Source organism: Dipodomys merriami, unplaced genomic scaffold (genome assembly GCF_024711535.1).
Source record: "Dipodomys merriami isolate MVZ:Mamm:240054 unplaced genomic scaffold, mDipMer1.0.p SCAF_32, whole genome shotgun sequence".
Taxonomy (NCBI): Eukaryota; Metazoa; Chordata; class Mammalia; order Rodentia; family Heteromyidae; genus Dipodomys; species Dipodomys merriami.
In genome coordinates, this window is record NW_027204715.1 from 6,410,484 (window position 1) to 6,424,989 (window position 14,506).

Below are 14,506 nucleotides of genomic sequence, written 5' to 3' on the forward strand. Positions count from 1 at the left end.
CAGGGGGTTTCAGTGGAGACAGTGAATCCAGGGCCTAGTGAAGTTCTGTCCTGCCAGTGCTGTGGCTGGCAGGGGAGGAGGGACTGGTGTTCATCAGCATCCCATCCCTCCTCCTCTTACTGCCTATACAACATGGGAAAGCCTCACTGACACGTGACGATGAAGTCAGTCAGACACAAAAGGTTCATACTATGTCATTCTTCTAAGTAAAGTTCAAAAACAGCAGGACAAAAGGATGGTGATGAAAACCATAAGTCTGTCCCAGTTGAGTAGGTACTGCCTGGGAAGGGCAGGAGGGAACTCCTTGGGACTGTGGCAATGTTTGCTTTCTCTATCTGGATCTGGGTGTTTATTAGAATTGATCAGAATGTGCCCTTTTGCTGTAAGTACTTTTTCCCAATGCATTACTTCTACGTTTGGAAAGGTTTGGGTCACCCTCCCCCCACCCTGGCACAGAGCCCTGAGATTGCATCCACATAAAAAAGTGAGGCATTCATGCAGATTCAATGGAGATTGGATTTACATTATTTGTTATTTTGTTGCTAAGCAACGTAGTCTAAGCTGCACAACCTAGTGAGGCCAACTATTATAGACAACATGGCAGGGGTGGGGAAGCGGGGTGGTATACTAAGCTAGGGTTCTCAGAGTATTCCCTGTAACTACTGTGCTCTCAGAGCTTGGGAATGGGAGTTGGGGGTCCAGCAGCAATACAGCAGAAGGCCAACCCCTTCTCTCAGCGTGGGCCGGCTTCAGTGAGCCTGCCTGACGCATCTATCACTATGGCAACTGCTTCCCAGCACTGAGGCTAAAATGAGGCTCTGTAGGTCTCCAGCAGTGATTGGAGTCTCCCCTGCCACGATGAAGAAACCAATGAGTCATTGCCCAGAAAGGCCAATTCTTAAGTGCCATGATTTCTATCAAAATGAGACAGATCTGAGGCTGACAGACCTCAAAAAGAGAAGAGGGGAAGGTTGTCTGAAGGCCTGGGTGGGCAGGACTCCAAATGGAAGGCCTAAGGGCCTGCTACTAAAATGAAATGGGGACAAAGACCACCCAAATGAGAACAAGCGAGGTCTATGCAGGGCCTCCTGCCAAAGAAGCCTGCCATCTTCATTTGTATTTGGCCGAGATTCAAAAGCAGGCAGAGCAGAGTGCTTTGGAGTGAAATAAAGGCAGCCTCTAGGGCTGCCCTGATTAGAGGCCAACGGTGTGGAAACGCTGCAGGAAGCTCACAGAACTGGGGCGTCCAATGGCCTGGGTAGGAGATGAGTGTTTGTCTTCCTCTGGCTGGTCAGTGGCAAGACTCAGGGAAGCTGGTGGTTATGGACGAAGTCCTGAGGTGCCAGGCTCCTCAGTCCTGAGGATGCTGCCTGGTTTCCTGGACTGGCTGTCACACCCTGGCAGAGTTCCATTGTCAGACATGGCCCAGCCCGTGTCAGCCTGTAGAGACTGTACTGCAATCTACACTCAGAAATTGGACAGCTCAAGAGAAGGGTCCCCACAGTTAACAAGGAGAGGGGACGTGGGGCAGAGTAGGAACACAGTTTCAGGAAGACACTGGAGATCTTGGAGCGTGGGGCCTTACAGGAGGAAGGGAAGTGAGGTTGAACACCCAGCTTGGCATTGTGGGGAGGAGGAGGACACTTCTGACAGTGAGATCACTTCTTGTGAGATCAGGCCACCATTAGCTCCCAGCACAGGCTGAGCCCACGGAGCATGGCCACGTGAGCAATGTACTCGTCCCTTCTCAAATTGAATATATCTCAAATTGAATGGTGCCAGTACTCAGTCAGCACTTGATTACTTTTGAGCTTATGAATGACTGGCTAGGATATGAAATACAAATACTGCGGGGGGGGGGGGGCTCGAAGTCAAGGCAAGGCATCAGAAATTCAGACTCGTGGTGGGTGGAGAAGGGTGCTGGATAACGGCAGCAGAGGGAGCATGCCCCAGGGGAGGGGTGGCCCCCTGCTATGGAACTGGCTCAGGCCCTCTGATTCCAGTAAGCAGGAGTGGCTTTCTAAAAGAAAACTGGGTGTTATTTTGACAGGGAAAGGAGATCACACAGGAAGGAAAAAGCTACAGACATGTGTTAATTCTAATACTGTAGACATTCTCAGAACCCAAAGTTATCTCTAAGTGGTCAGAATAGTACTCATTACTGGATTCCCCAAATGAAGTTATAAATGAGTCTTCCCAGGAAAGCAAGGCAGCAGTTTCTAATCTAATTGTAATGTTCTATGAGGGAGGAAATTGGGTTTTAGTCCGGCCCAACATGCTTATCTTTACAGTGTAACATAGTGTTCAGAACAAAACTTCAAGGAATGTTTGATAGAGGCAGGCGCTGGTGACTCACACCTATAATCCTAGCCACTCAAGAAGCTGAGATCTGAGGACTGCAATTCAAAGCCAGCTGCGGCAGGAAAGTCTATGAGGCTCTTAAAGCCACAAGTGGAGTTCTGGCTTACATAGTACAACACTGGCCTTGAGCAAAAGCAGCTCAGGGACAGAGCCCTGGCCCTGAATTCAAGCCCCAGGACTGAAGTGTGTGTGTGTGCGTGTGCGTGTGTGTGTGTGTGTGTGTGTGTGTGTGTGTGTAATTGTCCTCAGGGACAGAGCCCTGGCCCTGAATTCAAGCCCCAGGACTGAAGTGTGTGTGTGTGTGTGTGTGTGTGTGTGTGTGTGTGTGTGTGTGTGTGTGTGTGTGTGTGTGTAATTGTCCTTATCAGTTGAAGTGTGTGTGTGTGTGTGTGTGTGTGTGTGTGTGTGTGTGTTTGAGAGTAATTGTCCTTATCAGTTCAAGCTCTATAACAGAGTATAACTGACTTGAGTAGCTCATAAACATATCTCAGGGCTGGGAAGGTGGCTCAATGGTAGAGTGCTTGCCTTGCATGCATGAGGCCATGCATTCGATTCCTTAGCACGACATAAGCAGAAAAAGCTGGAAGTGGCACTGTGGCTCAAATGGTAGAGTGCTAGCCTTGAGCTGAAGAGCTGAGGGACAGCGCCCAGGCCCAGAGTTCAGGACCCACAACTGACAAAAAATTAATTAATTAATTAAATTTAAATTAAATAAAAAAACACATGTCTCATAATTCTGGAAGAACATAGAAAGTTCTAGGTCTAGGGGTTGACGTTCTGGTGACGATGGCTTCTTATTGTTTGCAGGTGGCCACCTTTTTGCCATACTCTCATGTGGCAGGAAGAGAGAAAAGTGGGGGTGGGAATATCTTCTTCACAAGGCTCCCTCCTAATTTATTGGTTCATCTAAAACTAATGACCTCCCAAAAGTCATATTTCTTAGGAGACCACAGTCCATCCCATTGCAGATCAGGGCTTTAATACAGATGCAAACATTCCATTTACAGCAACAATGAAGGTGACAGAAATTTAGCTAAGGAGCTTGATGTTTTCTTGTAAATAAAAGAGTCACATTTACTTCTGTTCAGTGTTCCCTACAAGAAAAGCCATGTGAGTCTTAGGGAAACTCCTGGTGGAAGGTGTGTGTACAGACATCTAAGCTTGGGCAGAGTTTTGAAAGTGCACCTTCTTTATTTTTGTGCCAGTCTTGGGGCTTGAACTCAGGGCCTGGGTGGTGTCCTTGAGCTTTTTTCTCAAGGCTTAGCATCACTTTATCACTTGAGCCAGATCTCCATTTCTGGCTTTTTGGGGGGTAGTTTATTAGACATAAGAGTCTCACAGACTTTCTTGCTCAGGATGGCTTCCAACTATAATCCTTAGATCTCAGCCCCGTGAGTAGCAAGGATTTACAGGAATGAGCCACTGGTACCTGCCAAAGTGCTCCTTCTTGCCCTGGAAACATCCAAACATGTCAACTTTATTCAGCAGAACAAAACCACTTTTAACAATCTGTTTACCTTTTGGAATCTTCTTGCCCTTAGATTTTGGTCTGGTAGTCACTTCACTATTGCTGTTATCTCTTTTGTGCACGGAAAAATATGTATTTGGTATTTTGCCTATTATATGCAATTCTTGATTTAAATAACCTAGCTTGCCACATCTTGGAAAGGTAAGTGAATACCATCATTTTTAAATGAGTTGTTTTGAGACAGGATATTGCTATGTAGCTCAGGCTGGCCTACAACTAAAGGTCTTCCTGTCTAGTCTCCTGAATGTGGGAATTATAAATGTGTGCTACCGTACCCAGTTGAAAAAGCCTTTTTTTTTTTTTTTTTGTCGGTCGTGGGGCTTGAACTCTGGGCCTGGGCGCTGTCCCTCAGCTCTTCAGCTCAAGGCGAGCGCTCTACCACTTGAGCTACAGCGCCACTTCCGGTTTTCTGGTGGTTTATTGGAGATAGGAGTCTCACAGTCTTTCCTGCCCTGGCTGGCTTTGAACCGCGATCCTCAGATCTCAGCCTCCTGAGTAGCTAGGATTACAGGCATGAGCCACCAGCGCCCGGCTGAAAAAGCCTTTTAACCTGGGGGTCTATGCTTGGATTTTTTTCTTGAAATTGTAGGTAATGTATTGACTTAATGAAAGTTATCTGGGAACAAAGTCCATAAATTTTATCAGACTGCCAAAGGTGTGATTGAGACCCCAGATTTGGGAACTATGGCTTGGCTTTAGAGTTTTATCAGTACTTTCACTTTTTTTTAAGCTTACACTAGTTATAGAGGGAGAAAGATTTCATTGTTACTTTTCTACACATGTTTACATTATATTCCAATTATTTCACCCCCTCTATCAGTAATTAATATTTTAAAAAATTGATTTTTAGGGCTGGGAATGTGGCTTAGTGGTAGAGTGCTTGCCTATCATGCATGAAGCCCTGGTTCAATTCTTCATTACCACATAAACAGAAAAAGCCGGAAGTAGTGCTGTGGCTCAAGTATAGAGTGCTTTGAGCAAAAGAAGCTCAGGGACAGTGCTCAGGCCCTGCATTCATGCCCTAGGACTGGCAAAAAAAAAAAAAAATTATTTTCAAATAATTTCAAATTCAAGAAAAGTTACAAGTATAGCATAAAGCAACTCCTGTCCTGTCCTCACCCAGATTCAACAATTACTAAACCATCAATCACTCTCATAACATATAGTTTCTCTGAGCCACTTGAAAACAAGCTTCAGAACTGATTTTCTATCATTTTTTTCCAGTATCTCCCCCCAACAAGCAAGGATCTCTCAAAATAGGAAACAACCATACCATACAATGGTTCACATTCAACTGTCAGTTTGCCAGCTGTCCCAAGAATGTCTTTTTCTCATTCATTCATTCATTCCAGTACTGGGTTTCAAACCCAGGGCTTTATGAATGCTAGACAAATACTCTACCATTGATCTATATCCACAGGTGCATATCTTACTTTCACATTTTTTAGGGTTTGCCAATACTGGGATTTGAACTTCAGGCCTCAAGCTAGCTGGACTTACTTTCTCATCTGATGCTCCACCATTTGAAGGTTGAGCCTCAGAAACTTTTCCGTCTATCCTGTATTTGAACCACAATCCTCTGGAGTAGCTAGGATTACAGGGCGTGAGTCTCCAACATCGGCTTTTTAATGTTATTATAAAGATGATGTACAGAGGGTTATAGTTATGTAAGTCAGGCAAAGAGTACCTTTCTTTTTGGACAATGTCACCCCTTCCCTCACTGTCTCTCCGTTTTTCCCTCCCACCCCACCCACAAGTTGTATACTTTGGACATAGCAACTACTGTTAGTTTGTCTGTGTAAGTTTTCTTGTTTAGGATCCAATCCAGGAACATACACTGCTTTTAGGCTTTTAGCTTTCAAGGGCAGTCCTTCAGATTTCTCCATGTAATTATGTCCTTGACAGTTTGAAAGAAAACAGCCCTTCTGGTTTGTAGGCTAATCTGTACTGCAGCCCTTCCGAAGGGAACAACTCAACCACACATTCTTGGCAAACTTTGCTTTTTTAATTATGTCCATCCATCCTATACTGGTCATCTTAACCTTGATCATCTACTTACCTCGATGTCATCACTGTAAAGTTCTGGTTTTCCTCTTCTTACTTCTGGAACATATTCCAACCATGTGCCTGTTCCTACCAAAACTTCATTCACCAGTTGTAGCTTCCATGAACGAAGATCCTTTCAGGGGAACTGAAAAAAAATTGATTAGGAAATAACACATATTGATACATCTATATCCATATGTAACTATTTCTAGAGCTACCTATTTACATTTTTTCAAGTGAGTTCATAATAATACTTGTGTTTCTACCCTGTACTTTTCCATGTTGACATTTTTTTCTCTAACAGAGGAAAACCTAACCATCTGTATTCTTTTTATGTATAAGGCAGGGAGGGGTAGTAGGACTTGAATTCAGGGCCTTACTTTTTTTTTTTTTAATCAAGCCTGGCTCTCTACCACTTGGCTCTCTAAGCCCACTGTAGGCTGGCTTTGAACCATGATCCTCAGATCTCAGCCTGTTGAGTAGCTGGGCTTACAGGCATGTGTCACTGAGGCATGGCTAACCATTTTTATTCTTACTATGTTTACAATTGTTCAACTAAATGAATTTCCTTCTCTCTTTTCCTTTTGGTGATACTGGTGTTTGAATTCAGGGCCTTATGCTTGCTAGGCAAGTGTTCTACCCTTCGAGACACAACTCCAGCCCTACTCTCAAGTTATTTCTTATATTGCACTTGGGTCTTACTTCAAGGAAGAGAAATAGAAAAGAAAGATGAAAAGAAAAAAAATAGGAAGAGAAGCTGAGGTGGGGGGAATCTAATGTTTAAAATTTCATAAATTGCCTTTAATAACTTAATGCGAAAAATGTTAAACTTTAAATGGTTTGTGTGGTGGTGGTGGTGGTGGTGGTGTGTGTGTGTGTGTGTGTGTGTGTGCACGCACACGCAGAGCTTGAACGCAGAGCCTCACGATTGCTAGGCAACTTCTTTATTACTTGAGCCACACCCCTAGTCCTTTTGCCTTTATTTTGTTTTCAAAATATAGTCACTATAACTTTGCCCATCCTGAAATTAAACTCATGATCTTCTCTCCTCTGCCTACTAAGTAGCTGGTATTACCGGTGTACACAACCACACCCAGCTATGCTTCTTCAGCAGCAATTCTATGCCATTGTTGGAAGGTCACCTGCTGGCTATAATTTTAAACTCATAATTAAAAACTAAGGGTTTAATGTTAGTAAGATGCCATAGATGTTAAATCAATGAGGCTTAAGTGAAGGCCAGAAGTCAGACGTGTCCCTTAATTCTTCTTTCTCTTCCAGTCTGGGTACAGCATAAGGCTAGTTACTAATCTACTGTGAATCTGATGGCTCATCTGTAAAATGGGTATATTACCTTAGGTGAGTGTTACTCATATTCACTGGATGTAATAAGAAGTTTGGTTAATCACTGTTATTGTTATAGTTAGTGTCATCCCACGTGTCCCTTCTGTTTGAATTAGTTTCTCATTACTATAATAAAATACAGCTTTTTTTTCTTTCTTAGTACTGTCAGGCCAGTAGGTAGTTTACTACTTGAGCCACAGCTCTGGTATCAGACTGCCATCACCCTACCTATGCCTCCTGTATCCTTGAGATTTCAAGGAAGTCCCACCATGTCTGACTTGCTTGATGAAATGGGGTCTCACTAACTTTTTTTTGTTATTAAGCCTCGAATGACTTGAAACTGCTATCATCTGGATTTCCAGAGTAGCTAGGATTATAGGTATGAGGCACCACGCCTAGCCTGACACATGCTACTCAGAAGGAAAAAGACTTATTTAGCTCAGAGGTTTGAGGTATCAGGGCACTTGGTACCTACCTACACAGGCTATTGTAGTGGGGTAGTGGAGCAAGTGGTTCTATCTTGATTCAGGAGCAGAGAATGTGGTTGGGGGCCAAACTTGGGCTATTTTTGTTTTTGAGAATCACCAGATCACAGGACACATTCTCATTCTCTCCTTTCTCCCCACAATAAACCTCTAGACCTTACCTTTGTCTACTGCCAGGAGATTCACATACCTACCCTAAGTATATTCAGTTCTTTTTTTTTTTTTTGGGTCCGGTTGTGGGGCCTGAACTCTGGACCTGGGCACTGTCCCTCAGCTCTTTAGCTCAAGGCTAGCGCTCTACCACCTGAGCCACAGCGCCACTTCTGGCTTTTTGCTTATGTGGTGCTGAGGAATCGAACCCAGGGCCTCATGCATGCAAGTCAAACACTCTACCACTGAGCCACCTTCCCAGCCCTATATTCAGTTCTTCAGCAAATCTCTCTCAATCTTTCCCTCTTATGTAGTTAATCCGATGGGCCCAATGATTCTGTTTTGTGTTCTATCATTGGCTTTACAGAGTGTGAGTTCTTGTTGGGGATGGGTAGGAAGGATGGGGTTATGGAAAAGTAGCATCAAATTTAGCTTCTTAGGAAAAATACAAATACCTTTACAGAACGTCTGCACAACTTTCAAGGTCAGACCTCAAAACCACTGGGTCCTTGTTACTGTGGCAAGATGAGTTTGCCTTGATTAGTATGATTTTGTCAAATGGGTGACATTACCAAGGGCTACTGTTTTTGAAGAGCTCCATTTCATTTTCTTAATTTTAAGCCTCCATATCGATAAGGACCAAAGACAGGCCTTTCTCAATTCAATATTAATATTCTTGAAGCTCTTTTCAGTCTGTTATTTTAAAACACAGGTTGCAAAGCCTTTCTGGCTTCTGATCAGACAACTGTAAGGTGCAGTGTTTCTTATCTGTATTTTGCACGAGCACACAGCTGTAATAAGTTGGGTTTCATTGTGATGGTTCTTTTTTTGTTTCTCCCCAGCAGTGGTGGGGGTTGAACTCGGGGCTCCGTGCTTGCTAAGCAGGCCCTCAACGGCTCAAGTCAAGCCTCTGCCCTCACTGTGATATTTCCGCATGTGCACCTAATGCACTTGGAAGACAAAAAAAAATCACCCCATCATCTTCCCATTCCTCCTTCCCCTCCTCCTCTCCGGCACTTCCTCAATTTAGAGAAGCAGCCAAGGATTCTTGGCCAAGTTTGCTCTCCTCGCTCTCTCGGCACCGGCGTGGCGCGGGCTCGGTGGGCGGCCTCCGTTCTCGCCGGCGTCCGCGCCAGGTTACCTGAGGGGCGGCTCATGCCCGACTCAGCCTCAGCGACTTCGCGGAGGGGTCGCCCCGACCCACTGCGCCGGGAGCCCCGCTAACACCCTGTTTCTTTTTCCCGTCTTTTTGCCCTCCGTGGCGTTACTGTGCCTCCTCAGACCGAGCACCCACGACCCGCGCGCCGGAGCGCCCGGAGCGCCGGCCCGGGATGCTGCGGACGCCGGACGCCGGGCCCGCAGAAGGTGCACGTGCCGGGAACCCGGGGGCCGCAGCACCGGAGGGCGGGGCCTCGATCCGCACGCGGGCCGGGGCGCGCGCCGCCCTCGCGGCCTCGCCAGCCGGCGCTCGCTCCCGCCGCTCTCCTGCGCGGCTTCGCGCTTCCTTTGTCCCCGAAGATCACGCAGCAGCTTGGGATCCAATCCCCCCGCCCGTCCCCGCCGCGCAGCCGTCACCGCGACGGGCTTCACCGACCGCCACCCGACGTCGGGTGCCCGGGAACGCGCGCGCACGCGCGTCACGGGCACCGGAAATGACCTGTGTCGTTGGCTCCGCCCCTTCCGGCAGAGCGCCCCGCCCAGGCCTCGCCTCTCGGCCGCGCGCCCTCCCCCTCCCCCCCAGCTCGCTCTCCGTCAGCCCGGCTCCCTCTCCCCGTCTCCGGCCTCGGCTTCCTCTCCCGCACCTGGGCGCACGCACCTGCTGGGGCCGCTCCCGCTCCCTCCGCCCCGCTCCCCCTCCCTCCTTTCCCGCCGGGCCCGAAGGCTCGGGCCGGGCCGCGGGCGCCTCGCGGCTGCGTCACCGCCGCCCCCCAGACAAGATGGACACCGCGGAGGAAGGTAAGTCGGCGGCGCCGTGGCGCCCCGCGCCTGGGCCGCGGCGCCGGGGTTCGGGCCGGGCCCGCGCGGGGCCGCGCCGCTCGAGGCGGGCGGCGGGGAGCTCCGGCGGTTTGCCCGCCCGGGCGGCGCGGGGGGCGGCCGGGGCCTCGGGGGGTGGGGGGGCGGACGGCGACCCCCGCGGCCCCGCCAGCCGTTTCCCGCCGGCGACGGCGGGGGGCCGGGACCCCGGCCGCGGCCCGGGAGGCGGGGGCGGCCGCGGAGGCCGGGGCGGCCTCCCTCCCGCCGGGGTCGCCGGCCTCCGCGGCCCGGGGCTCCCCCTCGCCGGGAAGAAAACTTGTTTGTTGACTTGGAAACTTCCCGGACCGTAGCGCGCCAGGTGACGGCCGGCGGCGCGGACCGAAGTGACCCCCGCGGCTGGACCGGGGCCCCCGGCCGGCCCCCGCGCGCGGGCCTCCCCGGGAGCGGGCGCCCCGGGCAGCCGGGGGGAGGGGGCGGGGGCCCGGGCCCCGGGAGCTCGCGATCGCTTTTGTTGTGGCGTCGCCTGGGTTTCTGCTGAACCCTCCGCCGCGGTGAGCCGGGCCGGGTCCGAGCTGCTTCGGGACTGCCTACGTGGGTGTGGAGACGTGGCCGGCGGTGCCTCCGCTCGCCCGGTGGACCGGAGCTCGGGGGTAAACAGCTCGCCGGGCCGCGTCGCCCGCTTCCTTGAGAGCAGGTTTCTGTCGGTGGAGGGAATTGCGGGCCTTGCGGTCCCCGGTCCTCGGCGCAGATGGGTTGGACGCCCTGGGGACCAGGCCTCCTCGGGGTTGTGGAGTGCGGTTTGGGGGACTTGTGGTGGAAAAAGGAATCCTTGAGCCACTGTCGTGGAGTCTAGTGAGTAATCAGAAGCTTGGTATTTCACGACTTGGGCTGATTCAACATGATTCCTACTTTTAAAAAGTCTTTCCTGAATTAAAAGCTCACGGTGCAGACGACACGGGGCATTTGATAGTTTCCCAGGTGTACTCACATTCCCATTTCCTCTTGGTATCAGCCCTGAGGAAGTAGGTAGGTCTTACTGTCTTTTATACCTGTGGAAATGGAGGCTTACTCTTAACAGCCGGTCCAGGGTTCACATGAGTCGTTGGAGACAGATGTGAACTTAGGTATTCGGATCGAGAATAGTTGCCCTTTCATCATGTGCTGATCATACGCATTGAGTTGTAAGCTACTTGCCGCTGCCCAGTCCTTTGGAAAAAATAGTAAAGGGAACCAGCTGGAGATTAGGAAATCCTATTCTTCCTGAAAGGAGGACTTTGCCCCTAAATTTCCATCCACACAGGGTTTACATCCATTTGGATTTGAGATACTTTTGCTACTTACCCACCTCCACCCCCCTTCTTCAGGCTGGCCAGGAACTCTCCTCCCTTAGTCTTCAGAGGGCTGTAGTTTCAAGTGCACTACCCTATCTAGCTTGGATTCAAGTCCCCCTCATCTCTCTTCTCCCACCCCACCCCCCACTCCCTTCTCTCCTCTATCTTCTCTCCTTCTCTCTCTCTCTCCTCTCACCTCCACTTCTCTTTTCCCCTCTCCCTCCCTCTTCCCCTCCTCATCTTCCTTTTCTTGGCAGGTTCCTGGTTTTGAACTCAGGGCCTGGAGCTGGGTTGGGCTATTACTGTACCACTTGAGTCATGCCTCTAGCCCAGCTTTTTGCTGGTTATTTTGGAGATGGAGGCTCGGGGACTTTTCTGCCCAACCTGTGTTAAAATTGCAGTCTTTGGAATTTCAACCTCCTGAGTTGCTATGATTACAGGCATGAGCCACTGGTGCCCAGTGAATGTATAAATGTAAAGTATATTATTAGATATGTATTGGCATATTAAAAGCCCTATTCTTTTAGTTTGGCAACTTAGTAATTGCTTACACTTATAGTCTGGGAACTCAGAATGTCTGTGGGTTATGAAATGAACAGTATGCTTGTAACCCTTTTGAATATTGTACTATATTAAATTAGTATTTATTGAAGAGTCACTGTGTGGTATTTTCTGATCTACGTGTTTTATAGACATCTCTCGTAATTCTGTGAGCATTTTTAGGTAGCACTATCCTTGCTTACAGGTGAGGAAACGGAAGGTTTGGACAAGTAATTTGCCCTAAGTCACACAGGCAGTAAATGGAAAGGGCAAGATTCAAATTCATGTCAGATCTCACATTTAAATATTTGTAAGTGGAGCCCAAGTGTTCAGTATAGAGATAACTTGTTTCTATCACTCTGTATAAATGAATCATTAATAAAAGTTTACAAAAACCTTATTTTACACTTATTTTGATTGGTTATGACATGAAAGTGAATTTTAATACTTCTCACACCTGATTTTGTAAAATTTTAGTTTTGTAAAATTCCAGTTGGAAGTCTTGAAATTTTATAATTTAAGTTTAACTTGAGCTAGCATTGGAAGGAAAAGGATTTCATGATTTTATATATATATATATATAAACTTGCCAGATGCTGGTGGCTCCCACGTGTAATCCTAGTTACTCATGAATGAGGCTGAGATCTGAGGCTCAAGAGTTCCAAGCCAGCCCTGGCAAGAAGGTCTGAGAGACTCTTAACTCCAGTAAACTACTCAGAAAAAGTTGGAAGTGGTGCTGTGGCTCTAGTGGTAGGGTGCTAGCCTTGAGAAAAAGAACCTCAGGAACAGTGCCCAGGCCCTGAAATCAAGCCCCAGGACCCACAGCTCCCCCTCAGAATAGTACCGTATATGATAGTGTTATGCACAGGATGTTTTATATTGGTGGTAAATTTTGTCTTCTTTTTAAATTTTATCTTTTAAGTAGTTGTACAGAGGGTTTTCAGTTCAACATGTCAGTTTCTGAGTACATCGTGTCTTGATCATTGTCACCCTCTTCATCATTCCTCCTAATTTTTGCCATCTCTAAAATGATTATAACTTACATTTTTTGTAAAAATCAAATTTATAATTTTGTAACACAGAAGTAAATGACTCCAGACTGGCAGATACCTTATATTAGTAATCTCTTCATTCATTTGATCATGCAGTGCACTGAGATTTTTTTTCCAGTTTCAGAGAAAAAGCTATCCTTAACTCAAGGGTATTTTTCTATTCTCCTTAAAGGAAGAACACTGTAATTTCAAATTAGATGTTGCAAGCAAGAACTGATCTACAAAGACATAAAGTTATTAAACATTTTGCCATAGTTGAGTGCTTACATTTTATCTCAATTATACACAAAGTTGTTTCTGTCTGTTTTGCTCCTTACATTAGTAGAACAGAATATAAAATCATTAATTTTTTCATAGGATTTGCAAGCAGTTGTACTTTTTTTTTTTTTTTTTTGGTTGGTCGTGGGGCTTGAACTCAGCCTGAGCACTGTCCCTCAAGTCTTCAGCTCAAGGCGCACGCTCTACAAACTTGAGCTACAGCACCACTTCTGGTTTTCTGAGTGTTTATTGGAGGTAAAAGTTTTCTGGACTTTCCTGCCCAGGCTGGCTTTGAACCTCGATCCTAAGATCTCAGCCTCCTGAGTAGCTAGGATTACAGATGTGAGCCACTGGCGCCCAGCTTGTACTTTTTTTCTTTTTTGGGGGCGGGGGGGGGTCCGGTCGTGGGGCCTGAACTCTGGGCCTGGACACTGTCCCTCAGTTCTTTAGCTCAAGGCTAGCACTCTACCACTTGAGCCACAGAGCCACTTCCGGCTTTTTTTTTTGCTTATGTGGTGCTGAGGAATCGAACCCAGGGCCTCATGCATGCAAGGCAAGAGCTCTACCACTGAGCCACCTTCCCAGCCCTGTACTTTTTTTTTTTTTTTTTTTTTTTGGTCCAGTCGTGGAGTCTGAACTCGGGACCTGGGCGCTGTCCCTCAGCTCTTCAGCTCAAGGCTAGCGCTCTACCACTGGAGCCATAGCGCCACTTCTGGCTTTTTTCTTTTTGCTTTATGTGGTGCTGAGGAATCGAACCCAGGGCCTCATGCATGCAAGGCAAGTGCTCTACCACTGAGCCACCTTCCCAGCCCTGTACTTTTTTTTTTTGCATGTAGAAAATTACTCATTTGGAAAACACGAAGTTGAAGTGTATTGCAGTTGATGTCATTCTCTGTTCACTATGGCAAAAGCTTGAAGTAGTTTCATCTAAGGAGAAATGACTTAAAAGGATGGGCAGATGTCAGATGCACTAGTTCTCCCCTTTACACTGTTTTCAGAACTACCTGCATCTTTCTTACTGCAGGTTAGCTTTCACTCCTTTGATAATACTTGTGTCCAAGCATACATGCATTTAACTGGGAACTCTCTAATTGAGCATCTACTATGAGGCATTATTTTGTATGCTTGGGCTAGTGAAATAAAATAGAGAAAAATCATTTTTTCCCGTAAGTTTACATCCTAGTAAGTTCGGTATGGGAGGAAGACAAGACAAAAATAAAATGTAATTGTATGGCATAAGTCAAATGTTACAAGTTCTTTGGAAAACAGAAAAACGGAAGGGTATAAGGAATGCTGGGATATGAGAGCAAGGGTTGTAGTTTTTCAGTCTTGACAGCAAGGGAAGTCTTGAAGGAGCAGGAACACAGGAGGCACTAGCCATGCAAATGCTTTTGTGGGGAGCATATTCCCAGCAGAAGGAATGGCCAGTCTTTAAGATAG

The 14,506-nt window shown here is 47.3% G+C and overlaps 1 protein-coding gene and 1 long non-coding RNA gene across 2 annotated transcripts in view; one reads left to right on the plus strand and one right to left on the minus strand.

The window, feature by feature from the left end:
• Positions 1-3,487: 3,487 nt before the first annotated feature.
• LOC138841482 (uncharacterized) lies at positions 3,488-9,294 on the minus strand. The gene is made up of 3 exons (XR_011376438.1): positions 7,752-9,294; positions 5,949-6,080; positions 3,488-3,813 (listed from the first exon to the last, which is right to left on the minus strand). It is a non-coding gene; the product is annotated as an uncharacterized lncRNA (long non-coding RNA).
• Positions 9,295-9,643: 349 nt separating this feature from the next.
• Positions 9,644-14,506, plus strand: part of Marchf6 (membrane associated ring-CH-type finger 6) — a 77,903-nt gene continuing 73,040 nt past the window's right edge. The window contains exon 1 of the mRNA XM_070042182.1: positions 9,644-9,867. Coding sequence (XP_069898283.1) covers positions 9,849-9,867 — 19 coding nt within the window. The 5' untranslated portion in view covers positions 9,644-9,848. The remainder of the gene's footprint in view (positions 9,868-14,506) is intronic.